General features: G+C 42.8%; 1 protein-coding gene across 2 annotated transcripts; it reads left to right on the top strand.

The window, feature by feature from the left end:
• Positions 1 to 65: 65 nt before the first annotated feature.
• slc1a3 (solute carrier family 1 member 3) lies at positions 66 to 14,511 on the top strand. Of its 2 annotated transcripts, none has more exons than XM_022744463.1 (10): positions 66 to 195; positions 2,453 to 2,592; positions 2,708 to 2,845; positions 8,023 to 8,227; positions 8,318 to 8,360; positions 8,931 to 9,211; positions 9,292 to 9,525; positions 10,293 to 10,487; positions 10,575 to 10,709; positions 13,676 to 14,511. In XM_022744463.1, the coding sequence occupies exons 2-10, from the start codon at positions 2,454 to 2,456 to the stop codon at positions 13,884 to 13,886; spliced, it is 1,581 nt and encodes a 526-aa protein (XP_022600184.1). In that variant the 5' UTR covers positions 66 to 195; position 2,453; the 3' UTR covers positions 13,887 to 14,511. The 2 variants fall into 2 exon arrangements, with proteins under 2 accessions (XP_022600184.1, XP_022600183.1); XM_022744462.1 differs by having other exon boundaries at positions 2,450 to 2,592.
• The last annotated feature ends 523 nt before the right edge of the window (positions 14,512 to 15,034 follow it).

Here is a 15,034-nt window from a genome sequence, read left to right as displayed (position 1 = left end):
CTTTCCAATTACAGTAGGAGCAGGAGAGCTCTCTTTCCTGTGCTTCACTTCAGAGATTCATCTCCCCGTCACTCCGTCCTCCTGAAGCCCAGACGCTCCAACAACACTCCAGCTCTTCTTACCCTCCTCTGCTGCTGCTTCACAGGCCGGCCGGGTCACCAGTGTCACCTGAAGAGCAAACACCAGCCCACAGAGGTACGTGATCGACAGCCTCTCTTTGTTCTGTAGTAACAGGTCTGTGGCTTCTGGTTGTTTTAACTCCACTGGGTGATGGATAAAAAAGTTTTCCTGTATAGCAAAGAACTGGATTAAATCAATGAATAGTTTCTTGGAAAGGAGAAAGCAATTGACTGTATTAGCAGTTTAAGAAAGTAAAAATATGGATATTAAAGGATCAATTCACCAAAGAAACATTCAGTTTGACTGAAAATTTACATTTGAAAAAAATTGAAGACCTCAAATATTTGTTTGATCTGTGCAAATAAAACCAAAACTATCACCAGGACTAGAGGTAAGTGAGAAAATAAATTTTGATTTGGTGAATTGACCCTTTAAATGGAGCATTTGTTTTCTGTTATACACAACTGAATGACTGCTTTTAGACTAATTAAACTAATTAAATATCAAACAATATCCTTATTTCATATATTCTTGCTTCATATAAAAGTTGCACAGGAGTTAAATTTAAGTTGAAAATATAATCAATACAACTGTATAAGGTTGTGTTTATCTACGTATGTTAATATAATACTCACCTGTCCAGACATACAGTATGTTTGAAGAGTTATTGGTGACTGTGGTCCCCTCCTAATGTGACTTATATGAGATGGGGATGAAATCCACTGCCCTCATGAAGTTTAGCTGAAGCTAAAATCAGTGGTGTGGGCAAATAAAGTGGGTTTCCTCTAAAGTCAAAGTTCTTTGTGTTTCCTTTTACAATTTCCAGGTCACAGATACATTGAATGTAAAGTGGAGCAGAAACACTGAACTCCACCACTAACAAGATGCTTTGGATTTATTCAGACAAAAGTAAACAATTGAAGTTTTTCCACAGCAAAAAGGTCAAAGGAACTTTATGTAAGTGTTGCTATTGCTACATAACAAACGTTAGCATTAGCAGCTGTTTACTTACCAGTCTAGAAGAAACGTTGTGAGTCCAGCATCAAACTTCATTCCTTGACTCACCAACAGCTGTGTCCAGAGAATGTGGCCATAGAGTTGACGGTGGGGCCAACACAGAGGGCTCCACCATAAAAACACATGGTCCAACAAAAAAACTGAACCTGGCTCAACTTTCCCCAGAGAGTGATGTGACATCATGTTGTTCAGGCTGGACAATCAAATACAGCATATGCAAGTGGTAAAATTTCGTTGCGATATGAGTGCCATATTTCTTTAGCTCGCTATTGTCACAATAACAGACGTAACAGAGGAGTTTTCAGAGCAGTGAAATCCTTCTTCCTAGTATTATGAAGCACCACGTGTTGTTTTGGCAAACGTTAAACCTTTAAACTCTTGGATCTGTTACTCACACTGCACTTCCTGGATTATTATCACCTCACTGGTACCTTTTAAAGGAGCTATGTGTAAGCGTTGCCATTAGCATTAACAGCTGTTTACTTACCAGTCTAGAAGAAACGTTGTGCGTTCAGCATCAAACTTCATTTCTTTACTCACCAACATCTGTCTCCAGAGGTGGAAACAAACACCAATGTTAACTCTTGTCTCTATCACATCTTTTCTTCTACTGAAGTTAGCATGCTAACCAGCTAGCCTCGGACCATCTCCTCACTTTTTGATTCACTGTAGCCTCCAGCCTGTCCTGAAGGCATAGATGCTCAGAGGACGTATTATAACCTCTTGTCTTGTAAACGCGACGTTGGCCGAAGCTCTTGGCAAGCGACCATCACCACTGGTTCCCAGGAAGAAACCACATTCAGCGGCAAAGAAAACGTACAAATAGCCCCTTTATTAAGATGCATTTCCGCAGCCCAGTGAATTTTTGACACAGGAAGTATTTTCCCTCTGAGCACCCACGACTAAAGTTCATTTCACATTCAGTCTGAACACACCTCGGGTAGTAAAGTGGTTCCAGAGACAGACCATGTCCACCATAAATGATCTCATCACAGGCTCAGCAAAGAAACACTGTCCATGCGAACCCAAAGAGGGAAGTTTGCACGAACAAAGATTAGATTTTCTTTCTTTTATCTCAAATTGTAAGGGATCAGTTCACAGCCAGTATTATAAACAGGGTTAATTACCCTGACTTAACTCTTTCAACATGCATATGAATATGTGAATATTGCATTAAAGCAGATTTGAAAACGTCTGTGTCGTTCCTTTAAAACCAAGAGTTTCTTGATAAATACTGAATGGATTTATCAGCATGCTGGTGAGTCTACACACCTCTTGTTTTCAGTAATGGACATTTGTTTGTTTTCTGCAGCAGGATGCAGCGTATCAGGGAAGGCATTCACATACGTACCATGAAGGCAAAGAGGAAAGTGGAGGAGATCTCCAAAGAGGATGTCCAAGCTTTCCTCAAGAAGAACGCCTTTGTGCTCTTCACAGTCGCTGCAGTTGTTGTAGGTGTGTATGCCTCTGTGAGCTAGAATGTAAATGTCTCAGGCCTCGTTCAGTCACAGTCTTGTCAGAGACACACATACACATAATATACAGGCCCGGCCCGTGTCTCTCTCTGCAGGTATCGTTCTGGGCTTCGCGCTCCGCCCCTATAAGATGACCTATCGAGAGGTGAAGTACTTCTCCTTCCCTGGAGAGCTGCTGATGAGGATGCTTCAGATGCTTGTTCTGCCCTTACTCATCTCCAGTCTCATAACAGGTACAACACCTTCACACATTATGTAACTGATCAGTCAGTGGATTTAGGACCTGTTAACATTCACTTTGTTGTGATTCAGTTTCTTTACTGTAGTCTTTTATCTTCATGCGATATTAACATGTTGGATCTTTTATGATCTTTCACTGCCTCTGCTCAGTTGTCTCTACAGTGTTGTGTCTTCCTCAGCCACTGCACTGTGTCTCTGCTGTTTAAATGAATCAGAAATGAAGCAGTGAAAAAGAAAAAGGGTCTCTGACAGAGGTAACGACTGTGATCTGGCTTCAGCTACACTCACACAGCAAGATTTAATGATAGCTAGTGATTTATTTATGGCATCAGATCTTAAATCTTATATGTGCAGTCAACACTGACCACAAAATGCACAGATATGATAATGACTTTAGAATAAGCCTTTTAGGGACTTGTTATCAGGCCCTTCTCACAGTTCTGACTGAAACATTACTGAAAATGAAGTTGCTTCATTCTTGACCTTGGAAGTCGTAATCTGAGGATGGTTTGGTCTCACCACTGTTTAACGTAATTAAAAGACTAATTAAAAGCAGTTGTCATTTTGATGTGTTATCAACATATTTGGAATTTACAAGGTACATAAATTAACAACATATTCTCATTACCTTAATCTGGCCTGCATTATGTTTCCTTCAAAATGTATCTGCTGTTGCAAATTAGTTGTATATATTGTCACCTCAGTTTTATCTTGAGATCCCTTAAGGGGGTTGGAATGAATGGGGATGAATGTGTCATAAAATACACATGAATCCTGTTATAGCTCTTCAGACTCACAGCAAATTGACATAGATAAGATATGTATCATATTAAGAGCCATATACTGTGTATATGTACATATACAAGTCAGAAATGAATGATTGTCAGGCCTAGTGTGAAGTGTTTATGCTCACTTCATAGAGGAGGGGAAAATTAGGGAATCTTCTTTATATGGAACTAAACTGCAACAGCAAATATGTTCTGAATGACCAGATATGTTTCCTATTAATGTAATGAGAACAGTCTCAGATACATTGATCCTGAACGCATCAGTAAAATGTTCACAGATGACGTGTTTGTTTTCCACCAGAACAGTCAGTACAGTCTCCACCTGCAGTGACTCCACATTATTAAACTGTTTTGTGGTTCTGTTCAGTTTCTCACAGCTCAAGGTTCAGGTCAGGGAAAGATCCTGTTCTGGTTTAATACACAACAACTTCCCAGTGACTTCAGGGCATTTAACCTAAACCAACATCTTTCACTAACCTGAACCAAGGAACTGTTGTTGTCTAAACCACAGAAGAAGAATCTGGTCAACAGTCTCCATTTTCCCAAACTATTTTTCCTGCGTTTTACAAAAAGCGTAAGAACATTTGTCAGGTGCAGCTACCTGGATTACAAAATCTATGACTCCACTGTAATAACACATGAAAGGCTGGAACTGGAGCTATGGTAACTGGTGACAAACGTTACTATTATTCAAACTGTGAAAAGATCAACAGTATTTTTCAAATAGGTTTTTTTGTTGCTGAGAAAGAACAGTTATTACATCCCAGTGGAGGTGGTTCATGGGGAGGTCATCTTTACAAACCAGTAACCACTGAGGAGTCCAGCTTCGCCCCCCCCCCCCCCCCCCACCCCCCCCCCCCCCCCCCCCCCCCCCCCCCCCCCCCCCCCCCCCCCCCCCCCCCCCCCCCCCCCCCCCCCCCCCCCCCCCCCCCCCTCAGCTCAGTGATGAAGAGATTCAGTTCCAGAGGAGACCTGGTTCAAATCCATCACCTCTAACTGCTCCAGACTGTGGGAACATCGGTGGATCATAACCTCTCACTTTCTTCAAGGCAGTGATTTCATTCCACTGAGAGTCTGTTTATGAATATAATATCTGTCATTGACCTTTCCGAAAAGCTGAAACATAACTGAACACTTTTCAATCACGGAGGAATACCATTATGTTACGGAGGTTAGTTGAACCACAGCTATAGCTGGGACAAATGTTTTTTCCAAGTAGCAACCTCCAGGGCTGAAAAGTGAAGCCAACACTGAAGAAAACTGAAAACACTTGAGGCTGTCTCCAAAAGTGAGTCAATTCCCATAGACCACCAGTTTTGGTCTCTATAGCTAATTTTGTCGTTCATGACAACTGTATGGAGGGGGGGAGGGGGGGGGCAGTGGTGGAGCAGCCCACTCTGAGCTTCTAAACCGCTCTTCGGAAACCTGTGGGTGACATCATGGTGGCTACGTCCATCTTTATTTACAGTCTATGGTTGTTGTTTTTTTTTGTCAGTTTGGTAAATTCTAAACTCTACAATACCCATAAACCTCAGATTAGTTGCTACAGAGAAGCTGCAGATTGTGTTGTCTACAAAATGTAATCGTTGGGTTCAGCTTGCATTCAGCTATACATGTAACAGAATTTACAGTTAGTTGGTCGACTGTTTCCACTGAAATGCACCTTGGGAATCCTAGTTAAATTCCATACTCACCTTCCAGATCCCTGTACACTCAAAATAACTTCTCCCACTCCCCAATATTATTTGTCCAGCGTCTGTGCAGCTTTTCACCAATAATCACTTACAGATGACAGATGATCAGCTGAGGCAGCAGTTAAACAGTGTTTTCTGACATGAACTCTGGACAATGTCCAGAGGATCAGGTCTTGATTGTCTGTGTGTGTGTTGGCGAGCGGTGGCGCCTGGGTAGATGATGGAGGCAGGACATGAAGGAAAAAATTACACTGCTGAAATCCCAATGTTTTGTTCATGTGGTGTAATGTGAACAGTTTGGCATTTAACCTGTTGATGATGTCATGGGGTGGGCTCAGTATGGTTCAGGGTGACAGGCTCTGCTACTTGGCTCAGGTGTAACTGTGGCTGTGTCTCGTGTACTCCCATACTCACATTTGATATTTTGAGAGCATAAGTGTGTTCACATTAGCAAGTACAGCAACATGCAGTGTACTATAAGTACATGGATAGTGGATTCCAGTGTTATCACTTTAACTGCCCGCCTTTTGGTATTACCTCTGCCCCAGGACATTTCCAGAACAGGATGGTGACTGAGTTTACCGCAGGCATAGAAGGTGTTGTCTGCCACATGGATGATATCCTAGAGATGAGGATTAGGATCCTAGGTTGCACGCTGTCCTGAATCGAGCGGAAAAAGCAGCTGTCACACTCATTATGTCAAAGTGTGAGTTTGGGAAAAGAGGTTTCTTTGTTACATAATCTCATCTGATGGCTTGAGGCCAGATCCACATAAACGAGAGCTGTATGCCAATGAATATGAGTGAGCTCAGGAGCTTCACAGGTATGGTGAATCATTTAGGGAAGTTCATACCAAATCTGGCTGAAAAAGACAAAAAGGGGGAATTTTGTTTTCCTCAAGCTGGGTGACCCTAACAAGCAACTGAAAATGTCTGCAAAGGTCTCAGTGTACAGACTAGGGGCAGTGATGAACAAAAGGATGGAGAGACTTGGTCTACGGTCACTTATGCTTCCTGGTCACTGACAGACACAGAAAAGGGATATGTTCAACTGGAGAATGGAGGCACAGGCCCTGACTTTGGGCTGTGAGGGGTTTATTGATTTCATCCTTGGACTACATTTTGAACTGGAAACTGACCACAAACCTCTTATAAGTCTACTAGGTAGGCAGGCTTGGGACTTGCTGCCACCTCGTATATAGATTCAGGATGCACTGAATGACGTATTCCTACATAACCAAACACACGCCTATAAAAAGGCTCAAAACTGTTGACACACTCAAAGACAGGTCTACATAAGCTGATAATGACATGATGGATGACACTAATATCTACCTTGAGTCTGTGCTGGACAATCGCCCGACAAGCGATAGATATGTTTGCGAGTAGCTGTGTGCAGATGGTGTTTGTACACAAGTCATGAAATACCATGTGGGGAGTTGGCCAGTTAGTTTGACCACTACTGCCGTGAGAGAGCAGTTCTAAGTGTGCATGATGGACTTATACTGCATGGCACAAGGTCAGGTGTGCCTGCTAACATTCCCCATACACAAAGGCCCCCAGGGGATGGTAAAATGCAGAGAATGTGCTAGTCGCACAGTGTGTTGGCCTGGACTAAGCAGTCAGATTAGTGAGGTATTAAATGCAGAGAATGCATCAAAGAAAGGGTAGGTGCAAAAGAACCTCTGATGCCAACCAGATTTTGAGACAAGCCCTGGCAAAAACAAGATGCAGATCTAGTCACCCAAAGAGACAGTACTTGCTAGTGGTAGATTATTTTGCACCAAATTGCTTTACCCTTCCAGAGAGGTTGCACCTGACTCTCTCAGACCTGCAAACAACTCCAGCAGAGAGCAAAAAGATGGATGGATGCAAAATGTTTCAATATGAGGCAAAGAGCAAGGGACCTGTCACCTGGAGACCATGTTTGGATCTCTGATACAAAAGCACAAGGCACAGTGACATCTGGTCAGTTTTAAATGGTCAGCAGCCACACCGGACATTGAGGGGGAATATCACCATCTTGTACCAAAGTCTCAGGTGAATCTCAGGTGAGAATCAACATGAGCACCTACTCGAAGTGGACACATCTGCAGAAGCAGGTGAGGGACTCAACAAAATCTCAGACCATGTCTGTCGTCATGAGAACGAGGACGTAAAACATGATGATCGTAAACCCACAAACCAGACGACTCAGTCAAGACACAGAGCCTCACACTGTGCATTTACACTAAACCATTTCAGAGAGGCGAGTCCAGGGACTTTGGATCTCACAGAAACACACATGACCAAGAGCAAAACTAACAGGGAAGCGCACCATTCGATCAATTATCAAACGGAAGAGGGCGGTGTTTCATCTAAACTGGGTTGGAAAATCAATAGACACCACCAGGTCATCAATAGAGAGAAATGTGGGTATTTTTTAAAGCACAAGGTTTTGGTGATTGTCTGGAGAAATACAGTTGAGAGTGGTTGTGGTGTGCAACAGTATTTTTCATCTGTTGCTGAAACAGTGGAGGCTCAGCACACAAGCACAGAATGTCTGCTTCATAATAATGGACTACTGGTTGTAGGATCTACCTGACACACTGTTACATAATTAACCCATAATCTGCTTCCTTATTGGTAAAGAATATTTTTTCATGTCTTAATACTCAGATGAACTGCGTTTCAACCCTCTGTCCATTAGGAATGGCAGCTCTGGACAGCAAAGCCTCAGGAAAGATGGGCATGAGAGCCGTGATTTACTACATGACCACAACCTTCATCGCAGTCTTCATAGGTATCATAATCGTCCTCATCATCCACCCAGGAAAAGGATCCAAAGATGAGTTTGGGAAGCAGCAGACAATAGAGCAAGTCAGTCCCGCTGACGCCTTCTTAGATCTGATCAGGTAGCCTGCACATCAGTAAGGAAGTCACAACAATGACATGTGACAGTAACTGGTCAACACCATCTCTTAATCACTGATTTCTCATTTCAGAAACATGTTCCCACCAAACTTGGTCCAGGCCTGCACACAGCAGGTGAGCTTTACTGTTAATACTTACCAAATTTGCAGCACTTTGTATCCATCAAGTCTTACAATAGGTCATCTTTTGGCAAGCAGCTCATAGTTTCTTGAATCTTCATTACACGCCACAAAATAATGTATCTAACAACTTTCTGACCAATCAAGGGCCAACACCTCGCAACATGGTTAAGACAGAAACCAACTTAAACACAAAGCCAGCCTTGAGAATTAATACAAGCCCAGTATGAATATGTCAATATTCCTGTGCACTGTCGGGCAATTTATGATCACCAGAGGATGAACCCCCTGAGGGTCATGTATATCCAAGCTAATGTCATAATCCAAGTTTATCTCTTATTGACAAAGAAGAGGTTGACCTGGGAGTGGCGCTCTAGGAAAGGCCATGAAACTCTTTGACCTGATGGTTCCACTAGAGCAAATGTCGGGGGTCCATTACAACCTTTATGAAATAGTAATTTAACACAGAGTACTACTACGTGATTCTGAAGGTTGAGATTAGCACAGTCTGCCGCACCAGACTCCACTGATATAACTACCGTCCTTTAATTTTCTCATTCTCCAGTTCAAAACCAAATATGGAAAACGAGTGGTCCATGTGACAGTAACAGTGAATGACACCCTCTTCAACTCAACCAATGGCACCCAAGAGGTCATGGAGATCACCCGGGAGGAAGTGATCCCAGTGCCAGGTCAGGTGAACGGGGTCAATGCCCTCGGGCTGGTGGTCTTCTCCATGTGCTTTGGTTTGATAATTGGCAATATGAAGGAGCAGGGCCAGCTCCTGAGGGATTTTTTCGACAGCCTCAATGAAGCGATCATGCGCCTGGTTGCCATCATCATGTGGTAAGACTTCACTATCAGGGAAGCTGTTGAACAAACGTTACCATCAGTTCAGTAACTCAATGTTCCTCTCCCCCTCTCAGGTACGCCCCCATTGGTATCCTGTTCCTCATTGCAGGAAAGATTGTGGAGATGGATGATCTGACACAGATGGGGGGCCAGCTGGGCATGTACACCATCACAGTCATCATTGGCTTAATGATCCATGCTGTTCTTATTCTTCCCACACTTTATTTTGTCATCACTCGGCAGAACCCCTTTATCTTCATTGCCGGACTCCTGCAAGCTCTGGTCACAGCCCTGGGGACCTCCTCCAGGTATGTCCTGCCCAACACTACCACACTTAAAGGAATCACAATTATTACCTGAAACAAACATGCTAGCATTTTGGGAACGGCAGTTCAGTGCAGTCAAACTCGAGTGTCTAGTATAGTTTCTAACATAAAGATTGGAAGCAGGTGAAAACAGCTCTGTCCAGCTTTTGAACTATGTCCTACAATCTATAACCTTTCTTGTTTTCTTAAAGTGTCAGTATTCTTGTTGAATTGTCACACAGTGCACCTGCAACTGTTTGACGTCAGAATTGTGGGGTTTGCATCCATAGTGTTGAAGTATGTAAGGTTTGAACTTATTTCTCAAGTTTTCTTTTTCATTGGTCACACACTTAGCAGCCACTGTGAGACGCTCTCAAAGCGTTCCCTGTTGTCTCTGTTTGAACATAGATATTAGCGTTGTTCAGGACATCTTTAAACCTTAAACTGAACTGATGACACTGATGCTTTGTCACTGACTAGATCAGTAGCTTTCAGCAGTGGAGCTCATCACTGGAGAGCTCTGCTGTCAGCTACTTCCTGGTTACTGAGTCATGAGCTGATAACTATCACAAAGAATTTGTTCCTTAGCTGTTAACCTGAAAAACCTGTACAAGACCAGACTTGTACTGAATTGAATGTAACAGTTCAACCCAGCAGACTGAACTCACTACTGAACTGAAGAATCAGAATCAGCAGCATACGTTGCATCGTTAAGAACAGTGATGTCACTGATGCATGTACTGAAGTGTTTCTGCCCTTTTCTCCCCCAGCTCGGCCACCCTCCCTGTCACCTTTAAATGTCTGGAGGAAAACAACAGAATCGATAAGCGAATCACACGCTTTGTGCTTCCTGTGGGCGCCACCATCAACATGGATGGAACAGCTCTGTATGAAGCGCTGGCAGCCATCTTCATTGCTCAGGTCAACAATATGGAGATGAACTTTGGTCAGATCATCACCATAAGGTAAGAATTAAAAGAAGAGGGGGATCACAACCAAAAGTTGCTGCTATAAAAGTCAGCCTTTGAACTGTCTGTATGTTTCTCTTCAAGTATCACAGCAACTGCAGCCAGTATTGGAGCTGCTGGCATCCCTCAGGCAGGCCTGGTCACCATGGTGATTGTATTAACCTCTGTTGGACTTCCTACTGATGACATCACTCTCATCATTGCAGTTGATTGGTTTCTGTAAGTAGCTTGAACCAATGAATACAGTATAAGAGCCAGTCAAACACAGGAGTGTGACAGGTTGAAGTGCTGTAACTGTACCTCACATCCCTCCATGAATCATCTCTGTCATTTTAAAGGTCAAGAGCAGCTCTGTATCTACTACCACCTAGTGACACACTTCTCCTGCATCCCTGGAGTCTTGCTCTACATCTTCCCTTTTGTATTGAATATTTTCTGCAATGAGTTTTAACATAGAAACATAATTAGGTTTCCCAAATTAATCATTTCAATTAGAATACCCTTCCCAGAAATTACTCAGCTAACTGGGGTAATAAGCAGAAACCCTTCTCTTCTTTAACTAGGATGGACCAAATATGAATGGCCTGTCTTCAGGAAGCCTCGCTAACCCAGGCCCTCTCGCACTGAATGGAACAAAGTATAGTCTCTAACAGAAGTGCATATGTTATAAACCTGAGGAGTGTTTCATAGAGCAAGATTACCAGCAACCACAGGTTTAAATTAGTGAATCAAGCTAATTGTTTTGAGCTTCATGAATCTTCATAAAGGTTTAAATAAGTCTGAACACATCTAACTGTTAAAGACCTCCTTCTTTGACTGGTCCAGCCAAGAAACAGTCCAGCACAGAACCAGGACTGGGTTACTGTAAACAAAAGAGATATGACATGTTAATTAGTGATCTTTATAGGTGTTGGTAGGCAGATTTGTTTACCCTCAGAAAGAGGAAGGCTAGCTGTTTGCCCCCCCATTTTCAGTCTTTATACTAAGATAAGATAAGCTAAGCTAACACTCTGCTGGCTGTAGCTTCTCTACTTTAGGCAAGTGAATAAGTGTTTTTCCCCAAAATCTGACACCATCCCTTTAACTTTGCTGTTATCACAAAGGTGTAAAGGAGCTATTGTTTCCACAGTGTCTTCCCCATGTGCTGTGTAGTGTTCTCCACAGCTGCTGCACTCAGAGCTCTATTGTAACAGTCCAAAGCGCTCAGCCTAAAGCGCATGGTGCAAACACATGCAGGGCGTGTTCATGTCACTTTTGCTATTTTAAAAGGCAGAAAAAAACTATCACTGCTCCAGGTACGTGGTTTTAAAGGATTTTACTTAGTCTCTTAATTATTCATGGGAGTAGAGCAGTGGTCCCCAACCATGGGGCCATGGACCGCTACTGGGCCGCAGCATATTTTCTACTGGGATGTGCTGTAATCCAAAATAGAACAATTGCCAGACAATAGACTCCAATATCATATAGGCTATTTGTTCAGTAATTACAGGCCTATTGAAGTTGTTGTCCTGTACCTGCTCATTTTCCTGCCTGTTTGTGAACTCACCTGTCTGCCTGTACGCCATTTTTCTTCTCGTGAAACTCCTCCAATGGATCATCCTGTCTGGTGAGTCTATGTTTGGGTCCTCTCTGTGTTTGGGTCCTCCCTGTCTGTGCTGCCACCAGCAACCAAGAGGGAACAAAACCTGGAGCTGGTGACAAAAAAATACTGATGGCATAATGAGATAACTAGGAACAGGTGTGTGAGTGGGTGGGGACGCTCGTCAGGTGGGTAAGAAGACAGGTGTTCAAATGGGGAGATGAAGGGACAAACATGGCCGGGGAGAAGTAAGCAGGACCCGGAAACAGGTGAAGAGGGAAACTCCTCCTGTCTTCTTCTCAGGGACTGTCTTCTTCAGGGATCTTAAGGTGTTGTAAGGTTCATCGTAAGACATGTCACCCCTGAGACGGTCCACTTTGTTTCTGTCCCTGGTTAGCCTGCTCCATGGCGATGATGATCTCATGCAGTGGGTTTTCCATCCAGGCATCAGGGTGAAGTTCAGGTCTTTCCATAAAACCTCAGCTGTGGTCAGTTCTCGTTCCAACAAACTCAGGACCCACCTTTGTCTACAGTACTTTCATTGGCCTCAATCCCCATTAACATCCACGATTTTAGCCATATTAGTTTGCTTGCATTTAGCTCCCTGATGACCTTCCTTGTTCACGCCAGCTCAAGATAATGTAACAACATGGCTGCAGTCTGCATAACACCTCTGTGTTCAGCTTTGTCTCTTCCTTCTCACTGGCGTTGCATCAGTGAGTCCAGGCACTGTACCAGACCGCTGTAGTGAAGATGGAGCTGAGCTGGAAGGCAAAGCTTTAGATCTACCAGTTGATCTATGTACCAACCCTCACCTGTGGTCTCAGCTTTGGGTAGAGACCAAAAGAATGACATCGTAGATACAAGTGGCTGAAAAGAGTTTCCTCTGTAGGTTGCCTGGGCTCAGCCCTAGATAGATGGGTGTGGAGCTCAGACATCCAGAGGGAGCTCGGAGTAGAGTCGCTGCTCCTTTGTGTCCTAAGGAATGAGGTGGTAGAGGCTGACAATTTTTCAGGAATCCTGTGGGTCATGAGAGGCATTTAGTTCACGTTGGAAATTTGTAGAATGTACTGATTGTCTGCATTTGAGACGTTTAAGGAACATTGGTAATTTGTATCTTCTACCAAGAAATCTAAGAAATCATTCTTCCAGGATTGGACGGGACAGGATTTTTTTAAAATTCTGTCACAGAATTGGGATGGGACAGGAGTGAAAATCCTCTACTGATGTGTCTTCCTATGGTGATTTGCCGGTCCAACTGGTAGCAGGCCCCGGGGTAGACCCAGAACATGATGGAGACTATATATTTCATCTGGTCTGGGAATGCCTCAGGGTCCCCCAGACGGAGCTGAAAGACATTGCTAGGGAGAGGGACGTCTGGAATACCCTGTTCATCCTGCTGCCACCACGACCTGACTCCAGACAAGCAGCAGAAAAGGGATGGATGGATGTTTATCGTGAATATGAAACAGTTATGACAGACAAAACCTCATTTTAATTTTAGTAATATATCTTTCAAAACAACTGTAATCTTTCAAACCTTTGAAATCATCACTTTGTTTTATGTCTTGTGAATATAATTTGACCACATTTTGGTTGCACACAGGGACCGTCTGCGTACCACCACCAACGTGTTGGGGGATTCGATCGGAGCCGGCATCGTGGAGTTCCTGTCTCGACACGAGCTCCGCAGCAGAGACGTGGAGATGGGGAACTCGGTGCTGGAGGAGAAGGAGAGGAAGAAACCTTACAAGCTCATCTCCCAGGATAGTGATTTTGAAAACGATAAACGCGCTCACAGTGAATCCAACATGTAACTCAACCCTCAACATCTGCCACATCTGTCCACACATACAAACACTTACAGCTGCTTCAGTTTGTGGGAGTGAGGATATGATGTGAGGTTGTTGTCAGCCATAGTTTTACAGCCATTACTAAACACTTTGGATTTGTTAACATTCCTTTTTTGTCGTCTCCCAGAAGTGATGAATTTCTTACATTCCTCTGTCATCCAAAAGATCAAGTCCTTTAATTTATGCTTCTGTCATGTTTCAAATAGGACTGGTAGGTTCAGTTTTCTGTGTCTACTACTTTAATTAATGTTTTAAAATATAACTTCATGTTTCCCTCATGTAGAGGCTGAGGAGAAAGTGGCTTTCAGTTCAGGATGGATGAAGGATTTAGAGAGGAAGACTTCTGAAGATAGTATGTGAAGAAAATATATATTCACCAGGACTTGATTAAATCGACTTAAATTCAGATTTTATCTATATTTTCCCAACAATAGCTGCGTTATATTGTGCTTATTACAATAAGACATTTTATGATTTTTAGGTCTCAGACTCACAGACTCTTTCACACACCTAGAATTACAAATGTGTGTGTGTGTGTGCGTGTGTGTGTGTGTGTGTGTGTGTGTGTGTGTGTGTGTGTGTGTGTGTGTGTGTGCATGTGTGTGTGTGTGTGTGCGCCTTCACATTCTGATGGTGTGTGAACTTTTTACCAACATTGTTAATTTACTGTAGACATGAGACAAGTGAATATGTTGGCTGTTTAATACACGTTAAGTCTCTGATTCATTATAAACAGATATTCAAGACTTGACTGAAATCCAGTAGCTTTTTGTGAAAACAGTTGTATTAGTTTTTGTTTATTATAACTCCAGTGAAATAAAAAAGAAAAAAAGCCTTTTGTCCTGCTTGTCTCTGTTTCACTGAAATGTCACGGGTCGTTTCAGTTACTTAAACCTTGTGCATCCTCAGGGACATTTTTGTCTGTTTCATTTTTTATTTTTTGACTTTTTGGCTGTTATTGCAAATGGCATACATTTTGCCAAGTTTGTGTATTTTTGGGGGGAATTTTGGAATTTCAACCTCAGCTCCTGAACTGTCTATAATAAACTATGTACACAAAATAGTTACACTCAGGACCTTAAAGACAAAAATGAAACCCATTAAAAATGCAA

Source organism: Seriola dumerili, unplaced genomic scaffold (assembly GCF_002260705.1).
Source record: "Seriola dumerili isolate Sdu_G_001 unplaced genomic scaffold, Sdu_1.0 BDQW01000081.1, whole genome shotgun sequence".
Taxonomy (NCBI): Eukaryota; Metazoa; Chordata; class Actinopteri; order Carangiformes; family Carangidae; genus Seriola; species Seriola dumerili.
The sequence above is the reverse complement of the archived record's forward strand: the minus strand, read 5'-3'. Positions and strand labels throughout refer to the sequence as shown.

Excerpts from the sequence above, each read along its gene's own strand:
- slc1a3 (XM_022744463.1), top strand. The coding sequence starts at position 2,454 with ATGCAGCGTATCAGGGAAGGCATTCACATACGTACCATGAAGGCAAAG. Across the intron at positions 2,846-8,022 it reads CATCTCCAGTCTCATAACAG|GAATGGCAGCTCTGGACAGC; the intron begins GTACAACACCTT and ends TCTGTCCATTAG. Across the intron at positions 8,228-8,317 it reads GCCTTCTTAGATCTGATCAG|AAACATGTTCCCACCAAACT; the intron begins GTAGCCTGCACA and ends TTCTCATTTCAG.